Source organism: Orcinus orca, chromosome 1, assembly GCF_937001465.1.
Source record: "Orcinus orca chromosome 1, mOrcOrc1.1, whole genome shotgun sequence".
Taxonomy (NCBI): Eukaryota; Metazoa; Chordata; class Mammalia; order Artiodactyla; family Delphinidae; genus Orcinus; species Orcinus orca.
Window position 1 is genome coordinate 159942574 of NC_064559.1, and position 12776 is coordinate 159955349.

General features: G+C 40.0%; 1 protein-coding gene across 24 annotated transcripts in view; it reads right to left on the reverse strand.

Moving 5' to 3' along the window:
* PATJ (PATJ crumbs cell polarity complex component) overlaps window positions 1-12776 on the reverse strand; it is a 405040-nt gene that overhangs the window by 251053 nt on the left and 141211 nt on the right. For all 24 annotated transcript variants that reach the window (XM_049696976.1, XM_049696961.1, XM_049696921.1 and 21 more), the window contains one exon: window positions 11713-11890. In XM_049696976.1, coding sequence (XP_049552933.1) covers window positions 11713-11890 — 178 coding nt within the window. The remainder of the gene's footprint in view (window positions 1-11712; window positions 11891-12776) is intronic.

Genomic DNA, 12776 nt, shown 5'->3' on the forward strand with positions numbered 1-12776 from the left:
TCCACATTGCTAAATGCGAATCACCGAAGTCGGGTAGGTAGGAAAAAAACAGTATTCTGTCATATTACAACACAAAAATAATCTTAGTTTTTCTCAGCTTTAAAATTATAACTTAAGAGTATGTTCATTCACACAGATGAAGACCCATTTCTAAAAATTACATTATATTCTAACTTCCTAGTTTAAAAAACTCTTCTTTATACGGACCTAAACCTTTCAAGCAATTGTTTCAAGACAAAGAGAAATGATTATTAAAACTTCACTAACAAAACAAACAAGTAAAGCTTTTCATAGAAAAAAGTAAACAAATGACTCATTATGCTTCACAAAATATATATTAGAGTGTAACATTTCAGGGCTGTTGTGAATTTGAAGAAATATAAATTATTAAATATGAGATAAAACAGTGGACTCTTATTAGTATGTGTATGAGTGATGACGATTAAATGAGAGAATACTTTATATTCAACTGAGCACAGAGAAAGATGAGAAAAAGAAACAAAATTCAAAAAGATTTAAAAAGTAAACAATCCAATTAAAAAACAGGCAAAAACACAAACAAACATTTCACCAAAGAGGGTATTGGATGGCAATCAAGTACATGAAAAGTTCTTTCTCATTAGCCATTAGGGAACCGCAAATTAAAACAACAATGATATCACTATATACCTATCAAGAATGGTTAAAATGAAAAACAGTGACAACACCAAATGTTGATGAGGATGCAGAGAAACTGAATCACTCATACATTGCTGGTGGAAATACAAAATAGTACAGCCATTCTGGAAAATAGTTTGACAGTTTCTTAAAACTAAAAAGGAACTTAACATACAACCCAGCAATTACACTCTTGGGCATCTATCCCAGAGACACAAAGACTTATTTTCACTCAGGAACTTGTATACAAATGTTTACAGGAGCTTTATTCATAATAGCCAAGAACTGGAAACTACCAAAGTGTCTTTCAATGGGTGAATGGTTAACCGGTGGTACCTCCAAACCATGGACTACTACTCATCCATAAAAAGGGATGAACGAGGAGGCGCCTTCAAGTTGGCAGAGGAGTAAGACGCGGAGATCATCTTCCTCCCCACAAATACATCAAAACTACATCTACATGTGAAACAACCCCTACAGAACACCTACTGAACACTGGCAGAAAACCTCAGACTTCCCAAAAGGCAAGAAACTCCCCACGTACCTGGGTAGGGCAAAAGAAAAAAGAATAAACAGAGACAAAAGAATACGGACGGGACCTGCACCAGTGGGAGGGAGCTGTGAAGGAGGAAAAGTTTCCACACACTGGGAAGCTCCTTCACCGGTGGAGATGGGGGCTGGGCAGAGGGGAAGCTTCAGAGCCAAGGAGGAGAGAGCAGGAACAGGGGTGCAGAGGGCAAAGCGGAGAGATTCCCGCACAGAGGATCGGTGCTGACCGGCACTCACCAGCCCGAGAGGCTTGTCTGCTCAGCCGCCGGGGCGGGCGGGGGCTGGGAGCTGAGGCTCGGGCTTCGGAGGTCGGATCCCAGGGAGAGGACTGGGGTTGGCTGAGTGAACACGGCCTGAAGGGGGCTAGTGCGCCACAGCTAGACGGGAGGGAGTCCGGGAAAAAGTCTGGAACTGCCTAAGAGGCAAGAGGCAATTTTTTTCGGGGTGCACAAGGAGACGGGATTCAGAGCACCGCCTAAATGAGGTCCAGAGACGGGCACGAGCTGTGGCTATCAGCGTGGACCCCAGAGATGGGCATGAGACGCTAAGGCTGCTGCTGCAGCCAGCAAGAAGCCTCTGTGCAAGCACAGATCACTATCCACACCTCCCCTCCTGGGAGCCTGTGCCGCCCACCACTGCCAGGGTCCTGAGATCCAGGGACAACTTCCACGGGAGAACATACGGAGCGCCGCAGGCTGTTGCAACATCACATCGGCCTCTGCCACGGCAGGCTCACCCCGCATTCTGTACCCCTCCGTCCCCGCGACTGAGTGAGCCAGAGTCCCCCAATCAACTGCTACTTTAACCCCGTCCTGTCTGGGCGGGGAACAGATGCCCTCAGGCGACCTACACACAGAGGCGGGGTCAAATCCAAAGCTGAACCCCAGGAGCTATGCAAACAAAGAAGGGTAAGGGAAATCTCTCCCAGCAGCCTCAGGAGCAGCAGATTAAATCTCCACAATAAACGTGATGTACCCTTCATCTCTGGAATACCTGAATAGACAACGAATCATCCCAAAATTCAGGCAGTGGACGTTAGGAGCAACTGTAGCCTTAGGGTTTGCTTTCTGCATCTAATTTGTTTCTGGTTTTACGTTTATCTTGGTTTAGTATATACAGCTAATTACCAATAGTAGATTTCTTTTATTGATTGGGCTGCTCTCTTCCTTTTTTTATATATATATATTTTTTTCTTCTTCCTTTTTCTCTTTGTGAGTGTGTATGTGTATGCTTCTTTGTGTGATTTAGTCTGTATAGCTTTGCTTTTCCCATTTGCCTAGGGTTCTGTCTGTACGTGTTTTTGTTTTTTTGTTTTTTTTGTTAGTATAGTGTTTAGCGCTTGTTATCATTGGTGGATTTGTTTCTTGGTTTGGTTGCTCTCTCTCTTTCTTAATTACTTTTAATTTTTTAAATTGTTAGTAATTTTTATTTTAATAACTATATTTTCTTTTCTTTCTTTTTTTTCTCCCTTTTCTTCTGAGCCATGTGGCTGACAGGGTCTTGGTGCTCCGGCCGGGTGTCAAGCCTGAGCCTCTGAGATGGGAGAGCCAAGTTGAGGACACTGGTCTACCACAGACCTCCCGGCCCCACATAATATCAAACGGCAAACGCGCTCCCAGAGATCTCCATCTCAATGCTAAGACCCAGCTCCACTCAACGACCAGCAAGCTACAGTGCTGGACATCCTATGTCAAACAACTAGCAAGACAGGAACACAACCCCACCCATTAGCAGAGAGGCAGCTAAAATCATACTAAGGTCACAGACACCCCAAAACACACCACCGGACGTGGTCCTGCCCACCAGAAAGACAAGATCCAACCTTATCCACCAGAACACAGGCACAAGTACCCTCCACCAGGAAACCTACACAACCCACTGAACCAACCTTACCCACTGTGAGAACACCAAAAACAACGGGAACTACAAACCTGCAGCCTGTGAAAAGGAGACCCCAAACACAGTAAGTTAAGAAAAATGAGAAGACAGAGAAATACACAGCAGATGAAGGAGCAAGGGGAAAACCCACTGGACCAAACAAATGAAGAGGAAAGAGGCAGTCAACCTGAAAAAGCATTCAGAGTAATCATAGTAAAGATGATCAAAAACCTTGGAAACATAATGGAGAAAATATAAGAAATGTTTACGAAGACCTCGAAGAACTAAAGAGCAAATGAACAATGATGAACAACACAAAAAATGAAATTAAAACTTCTCTGGAAGGAATCAATAGCAGAATAACTGAGGCATAAGAATGGATAAGTGACCTGAAAGATAAAATAGTGAAAATAAATACTGCAGAGCAGAATAAAGAAAAAAGAATGAAAAGAATTGAGGACAGTCTCGGAGACAGCTGGGACAACATTTAACTCACCAACATTCGAATTACAGGGCTCCCAGAAGAAGAAGAGAAAAAAAAGGGACTGAGAAAATATATGAAGAGATTAGAGTTGAAAATTACTCTAATATGGGAAAGGAAATACTCAAATCCAGGAAGCACAGAGAGTCCCATACATAATAAATCCAAGGAGAAACATGCCAAGACACATATTAATCAAACTATCAAAAATTAAATACCAACAAAAAATATTAAAAGCAGCAAGGGAAAAGCAACAAATAACACACAAGGGAATCCCCATAAGGCTAACAACTGATCTTTCAGCAGAAACTCTCCAAGCCAGAAGGAAGTGGCAGGACATATTTAAAGTCACAAAAGGGAAAAACCTATAACCAAGATCACTTGACCCAGCAAGGATCTCATTCAGACTTGCCAGAGAAATTAAAACATTTACAGACAAGCAAAAACTACGAGAATCCAGCACCACCAAATGAGCTTTACAACAAATGCTAAAGGAACTTCTCTAGGCAGGAAACACAAAAGAAGGAAAAGATCTACAATAACAAACCCAAAACAATTAAGAAAATGGTAAAAGGAACATACATATTGATAACTGCCTTAAATGTAAATGGTTAAGTACTCCAACCAAAAGACACAGACTGGCTGAATGGATACTAAAACAAGACCCATATATATGCTGTCTACAAGAAACCCACTTCAGACCTAGGGACACATACAGACTGAAAGTGAGGTGATGGAAAAAGATATTCCATGCAAATGAAAATCAAAAGAAAGCTGGAGCAGCAATTCAAATATCAGACAAAATAGACTTCAAAATAAAGACTATTACAACAGACAAAGAAGGACACTACATAATGATCAAGGGATCAATCCAAGAAGAAGGTATAACAATTGTAAATATTTATGCACCCAACACAGGAGCACCTCAATACATAAGGCAAATGCTAACAGCCATAAAAGGGGAAATCAACAGTAACACAGTCATAGTAGGGGACTTTAATACCCCACTTTCACCAATAGACAGATCAACCAAAATGAAAATAAATAAGGAAACACAAGATTTAAATGATACATTAAACAAGATGGACTTAATTGATATTTACAGGACATTCCATCCAAAAACAACAGAATACACTTTCTTCTCAAGTGCTCATGGAACATTCTTCAGGACAGATCATATCTTGGGTCACAAATCAAGCCTTGGTAAATTTAAGGAAACTGAAATCGTATCAAGTATCTTTACGGACCACAACGCTATGAGACTAGATGTCAATTACAGGAAAAGATCTGTAAAAAATACACACACATAGACGTTAAACAATACACTACAAAATAACCAAGGGATCATTGAAGAAATCAAAGAGGAAATCAAAAAATACCTAGAAACAAATGAAAATGAAAACACAAAGACCCAAAACTTACAGGAAGCAGCAAAAGCAGTTCTAACAGGGAAGTTTACAGCAGTACAATCCTACCTCAAGAAACAAGAAACATCTCAAATAAACAACATAACCTTACACCTAAAGCAATTTGAGAAAGAAGAACAAAAAACCCATAGTTAGCAGAAGGAAAGAAATCATAAAAATCAGATCATAAATAAATGAAAAAAAAATGAAGGAAACGATAGCAAAGATCAATAAAAGTAAAAGCAGGTTCTTTGAGAAGATAAACAAAATTGAAATACCATTAGCCAGACTCATCAAGAAAAAAAGAGAGAAGACTCGCATCAATAGAATTAGAACTGAAAAAGAAGTAACAACTGACTGCAGAAGTACAAAGGATCATGAGCAATTACTACAAGCAACTATATGCTTATTGGACAACCAAGAAGAAATGCACAAATTCTTAGGAAAGCACAACCTTCTGAGACTGGAAGGAAGAAATAGAAAATATAAGCAGACCAATCACAAGCACTGAAATTGAAACTGGGATTAAAAATCTTCCAACAAACAAAATCCCAGGACCAGATGGCTTCACAGGTGAATTCTATCAAACATTTAGAGAAGAACTAACACCTATCCTTCTGAAACTCTTCCAAAATATAACAGAGGAAGGAAAACTCCCAAACTCAACCTACGAGGCCACCATCACCCTGATACCAAAACCAGACAAAGACATCACAAAACAAGAAAACTATAAGCCAGTATCACTGATGAACATAGATGCAAAAATCCTCAACAAAATACTGGCAAACGGAATCCAACAGCACATTAAAAGGATCATACACCATGATCAAGTGGGGTTTATCCCAGGAATGCAAGGATTCTTGAATATATGAAAATCAATCAATGTGATACACCATATTAACAAATTGAAGGAGAAAAACCATATGACCATCTCAATAGATGCAGAAAAAGCTTTTGACAAAATTCAACACCCATTTATGATAAAACCCTCTAGAAAGTAGGCATAGAGGGAACTTGCCTCAACAAAATAAAGGCCATATATGTGAAACCTACAGCCAACATCATTCTCAATGGTGAAAAACTGAAACCATTTCCATTAAGATCACGAACAAGACAAGGTTGCCCACTCTCTCCACTGTTATGCAAAATAGATTTGGAAGTTTTAAGCACAGCAATCAGAGAAGAAAAGAAATAAAAGTAATCCATGGGCTTCCCTGGTGGCGCAGTGGTTGAGAGTCCGCCTGCCGATGCAGGGGACGCGGGTTCGTGCCCTGGTCTGGGAAGATCCCACATGCCGCCGAGCGGCTGGGCCCGCGAGCCATGGCCGCTGAGCCTGCACGGCCGGAGCCTGTGCTCCACAGCTGCAGAGGCCACAACAGAGAGAGACCCGCGTACCGCAAAAAAAAAAAAAAAAAAAAAAAAAAAAAAAAAAAGTAATCCAAATTGGAAAAGAAGTAAAACTGTCACTGTTTGCAGATGACATGATACTATACATAGAGAATCCTAAAGACTCTACCAGAAAACTACTAGAGCTAATCAATGAATTTGGTAAAGTAGCAGGATACAAAATTAATGCACAGAAATCTCTCGCATTCCTATACACTAATGATGAAAAATCTTAAAGAGAAACTAAGGAAACACTCCCATTAACTAGTGCAACAGAAAGAATAAAATACTTAGGAATAAATCCACCTAAGGAGACAAAAGACCTGTATGCAGAAAACTATAAGACACTGATGAAAGAAATTAAAGATGACACAGACAGATGGAGAGATATACCATGTTCTTGGATTGGAAGAATCAACATTATGAAAATGACTATACTACCCAAAGCAATTTACAGATTCAATGCAATCCCTATCAAACTACCAATGTAATTTTCCCAAAACTAGAACAAAAAATTTCACAATCTGTATCGAAACACAAAAGACCCCGAATAGCCAAAGCAATCTTGAGAAAGAAAAATGGAGCTGGAGGAATCAGGCTTCCTGACTTCAGAGTACACTACAAACCTACCGTAATCAAGACAGCATTGTACTGGCACAAAAACAGAAATATAGATCAATGGAACAGGATAGAGAGCCCAGAGAAAAACCCATGCACATATGGTCACTTTATCTTTGATAAAGGAGTCAAGAATATACAATGGAGAAAAGACAGCCTCTTCAATAAGTGGTGTTGGGAAAATTTGACAGCTACATGTAAAAGAATGAAATTAGAACACTCCTTAACACCATATACAAAAATAAACTCAAAATGGATTAAAGACCTAAATCTAAGGCCAGACACTATAAAACTCTTAGAGGAAAACATAGGCAGAACACTCTGACATAAATCACAGCAAGATCCTTTTTGACCCACCTCCTAGAGGAGTGGAAGTAAAACTAAAAGTAAACAAATAGGACCTAATGAAACTTAAAAGCTTTTGCACAGCAAAGGAAACCATAAACAAGACCAAAACACAACCCACAGAATGAGAGAAAATATTTGCGAATGGAGCCACTGACAAAGGATTAGTCTCCAAAATATACAAGCAGCTCATGCAGCTCAATATCAAATAAACAAACAACCCAATCCAAAAATGGGCAGAAGACCTAAATAAACATTTCTCCAAAGAAGATATACAGATTGTCAACAAACACATGAAAAGGTGCTCAACATCACTAATCACTAGAGAAATGCAAATCAAAACTACAATGAGGTATCACCTCACAGTGGTCAGAATGGCCATCATCAAAAAATCTACAAACAACAAATGCTGGAGAGTGTGTGGAGAAAACAGAAACCTCTTGCACTGTTGGTGGGAATGTAAATTGATATAGCCACTATGGAGAACAGTATGGAGGTTCTTTAAAAAACTAAAAAGAGGGCTTCCCTGGTGGCGCAGTGGTTAAGAATCCACCTGCAATGCAGGAGACACGGGTTCGAGACCTGGTCTGGGAAGATCCCACATGCCGTGGAGCAACTAAGCCCATGTGCCACAACTAATGAGCCTGCGATCTAGAGCCCGTACCCACAACTACTGAGCCTGTGTGCCACAACTACTGAAGCCTGTGTGCCACAGAGTCTGTGCTCTGCAACAAGAGAAGCCACTGCAATGAGACACCTGTGCACTGCAATGAAGAGTAGCCCCCTCTCCCTGCAACTAGAGAAAGCCCACGTGCAGCAACAAAGAGCCAACCCAGCCAAAAATAAATAAAATTAATTTAAAAATAAAAAGTATAGGGCTTCCCTGGTGGCGCACTGGTTGAGAGTCCGCCTGCCAATACAGGGGACACGGGTTCGTGCCCCGGTCTGGGAAGATCCCACACACCGCGGAGCGGCTAGGCCCGTGAGCCATGGTCACTGAGCCTGCGCGCCCGGAGCCTGTGCTCCGCAACGGGAGAGGCCACAACAGTGAGAGGCCCACGTACCGCAAAAAAATTTTTTTTTAAATAAATAAAAAATAAAAAGTATAACTACCATATGACCCAGCAATCCCACTACTGGGCATATACCCTGAGCAAACCATACGTCAAAAAGAGTCATGTACCACTATGTTCATTGCAGCACTATTTACAATAGCCAGAACATGGAAGCAACCTAAGTGTCCATCGAGAGATGAATGGATAAAGAAGATGTGGCATATATATACAATGGAATATTACTCATCCATAAAAAGAATCGAAATTGAGTTATCTGTAGAGAGGTGGATGGACCTAGAGACTGTCATACAGAGTGAAGTAAGTCAGAAAGAGAAAAACAAATACTGTATGGTAACACATATATATGGAATCTAAAAAAACAGGCAAACAATGGTTCTGAAGAATTTAGGGGCAGGACAGGAATAAAGATGCGGACATATAGAATGGATTTCAGGACACAAGGAGGGGGAACGGTAAGCTGGGACGAAGTGAGAGAGTGGCATGGACATATATACACTATCAAATGTAAAATAGGTAGCTAGTGGGAAGCAGCCGCATAGCACAGGGAGATCAGCTCGGTGCTTGTGACCACCTAGAGGGGTGAGATAGGGATGGTGGGAGGGATACGCAAGAGGGAGGAGATATGGGGATATATGTATATATATAGCTGATTCACTTTGTCATACAGCAGAAACTAACACACCATTTTAAAGCAATTATACTCCAATAAAGATGTTAAAAATAAATAAATTTTTTAAAAGCGATGAACTATTGATAGACACAAGAAATTGAATGAACTTCAATGAAATGAGTGAAGAAAACCAATGTCAAAAAAGATACAGGGCTTCCCTGGTGGCGCAGTGGTTGAGAGTCCGCCTGCCAATACAGGGGACACGGGTTCGTGCCCCGGTCTGGGAGGATCCCACATGCCGCGGAGCGGCTAGGCCCGGGAGCCATGGCCGCCGAGCCTGCGGGTCCGGAGCCTGTGCTCCGCAACGAGAGAGGCCACAGCAGTGAGAGGCCCGCGTACCGCAAAAAAAAAAAAGACACAAGAAATTGAATGAACTTCAATGAAATTAGGCCGAGTGAAGAAAACCAATGTCAAAAAAGATACAAGGCTTCCCTGGTGGCGCAGTGGTTGAGAGTCCGCCTGCCGATGCAGGGGACGTGGGTTCATGCCCCGGTCCGGGAAGATCCCACATGCCGAGGAGCAACTGGGCCCGTGAGCCATGGCCGCTGAGCCTGCGCGTCCGGAGCCTGTGCTCCGCAACGGAAGAGGCCACAACAGTGAGAGGCCCGCATACCGCAAAAAAAAAAGATACAAAATGCATAATTCCATTTATGTAACAATTTGTAAAATAACATAAGTATAAATATGGAGAAACAGAATAGTGGTGGCCAGAGGCTAGGGATGGGGGTGGAGGGGATGGGAGAGGAGTGGCTATAAAGGGGTCAGACAAGGGAGTCTTGTGGTGATTATTCAATTGAGTTTTTCGATTGCTGTGTGGGTTATGCTAGGCTACACATGTGATAAAACTGTAGAGCTATAATCACACACACACAAATGGTACATGTATAACTCATGAAATCTTAATAAGGTCTATGAATTGTGCCAATATCAGTATTTTGATTTTGCTATTGAACTACAGTTGTATAAGATGTTAACACTGGGTGAGGCTGAGGGAAGGGTAAGCGGGACTTCCTTGTACATTTGTTTGCAACGTCCTATGAACCTACAACTATTTCAAAATATAAAGAAAAATATATAATTTTAAATATGTCTTTTGTATTTTGTTCTAAGTTCAAATGTATCAGTAATCAAAATAAAAAATAAATGATTCTTATTTATTAGATGAAGATTATCAATTTAGATTTTTAAAAGGCAGTATCCAGTTATTATTTGCTTAAAATACAACTAAAACAAAATCACAAATAAGGGTGAAAAAGAAGGAAAGAAAAAAAAACAATGTACCATGCAAATGCTAAGTAAAAGAAACCACACCTGTCCCAGAAGCCAGAATAATCCTTTTCAAAAATGTATGTGTTCAGAATTCTCTAATGGACTCTCATCCGTTCAGAGTAGACAACCTTCTAATCTCTACATGATGTGGCTTCCCATTACCTCTCAGACCTTTTCTCTTTCACCCTCTCTCTTGTTCACTCTACCTATATTAGCAGTGCTGGATTTCTTTCTGTTCCTTCATCACATCCAGGCAAGCTCCCACCTCAGAGCTTTCACACTTCAGTTCACTCTGTCTGGAGCCCTCTTCCCCCATGTGTCCATATTGCTCAGTCTCTCATTTCTTATATTTGTCCCAATATCATCTTCCATAACAAATCTATTCATTGCAACTACTGCCGTCACCACACATCATTCCTTATCCTCCTCCCTGTCATTTTTCTCCATAGTTACTTATAACAATCTAACATTCTATATATTACTTATTTTGTGCATTGTCTATCTACCCCGCTGTCGTATAAACGCCATAAGGGAAGGGATTTTTGGTCATTTGCTTCATTGCCATAACCCTAGTATGTTTAAAAATTTTTTTTAAATTTCACAAACATAAATATAACCTCAAGTTTGTATACACAGAGTAGTTTTATGCATTTCTTTGATTTAATCCTCACAATGATTCTATGGATTTTGAAATCTCATTTCCATTTTTTTTGGAAACTGAAAATAGGTTTCATAATTTGTCCAAGAACAAGGAAAAAACAAACAGGACAATCTAGACTTTAACCCATGATCTCCAGAGCTCTTTTCATTCTTTCAGAGCTAAAACACCACAGCTGATGTTTAGCATCATAAAGCATGAATCACCAAGCAGATTCTGGGATTTAAAATATTCAATATGATGTCATCCAATAAACCTAATGCAAAGAAATGTATCAGATTCAGACCTCTTAGTGCCTTGATGTGTCCTTAAAACTCCACTCTGCAAAGCCTGCCATGTATAAAGGATGGATTCACCTCCCCCCCAGTACAGTCTTCCACTTTCAGGGTCAACTCTGGGAGGACAGCACGGCTATCCCACTGACATATACAATTCAGAGTCTGTTAAAGACTGTGGGAGAAGCATGATGTCCACCATCTGCCTCATTCTGTCAAATTGTGTTTTTTCAGTCAGCTGAGGCTTTTTGTTTTATCGTTTTATATGCTATCAGCTCAGCTTTAGAATCTCATTAAATTGTGCAAACATGCAAACTAAAGCATCTGATACACCAATTGTACACACATATACCCCAACACATAAAGGAAGGACTTCCGGTTAAATGATCATTTTACTGTCTTACAGTACATTTCAAACAAAAACAAAATTTTGACACTATTTACCTCAAGTATTTTATCTCCAGTTTTAAGAGCATTTGTTTTTCCTGCTGGACTGTCTTCCAAAACTTGTTTGATAAATATACCCTTAAGCTCCTCTCCATTCTTCAGGCGTTTTATAACAGTTTGTCCACCAACAATACTAATACCAAGAGATACATCTGGTTCTCTAAAAATCTCAACACTGTAAAAACAAAAAAACAAAATTCACTCATGAACAAGGTGATCTGTTGTACTGTCACTGTGTTTTATGTGTACCATATCCTTGTGACTCATATCCTATATAAATATATTTTCACAAATGTTATAGAAGTTATACCTAGCTCCAAAATTATAAGGTTCTATCAATAATTCATGGCATATGTGAAAGTGTAAATTCTGAAAAAGATTTCCAAAACAACAAATACAACTCTTAACATTGAGAGATTTAACAAGGACTTAATGTTCTCATCTCCCACCACCATATATTTTCTGTGATGAGTCCCTTTCATCTATATCATAACATTAGCAAAGAATGAATTAAGGAAATAACTAATGGGTGGAAAAAAAAATCAAGAAAGTTACATGTATCATTTTGGCAAAAAGTAGAAACCTTCAGAAAAAAATAAACTTGCCACTGACAGGCTCACTGCCCATACTGCTTTTCCCAGTCACCCGTTTTAACGTGTGGTTCTCTACGTGGAGGACAGATTTAATAGTTCCAAAGGCTGGAAAGGTTTTCTCTTCTTCCTACATCCACATCATTTTCATAAAGTATAGAATAAAACTTGCCCCTCAAAATATTATGAATTTTGTTCAAACTGCACAGACATGGCCAATAATTAATTCCAAAAAGTAACTCAGAAAACAGCTCCCAAGAGTTTTTAAGACAAAACTCAAAAGTGCAAGAAAAGAACAATTTGGGTGGCATGGTGGAATTAATAATGCATGAAGATAGAGACAGCAGCTAAAGGAAGACTTTTATAACCTTAATAAAGTGCAGCCCTGGTGACTACCTAAAACCATGGGAGTATCCAAGGGAGCATGGGCCCAACACACTCTGTTAGTGCAAACGAGGCATAAACTTGGAC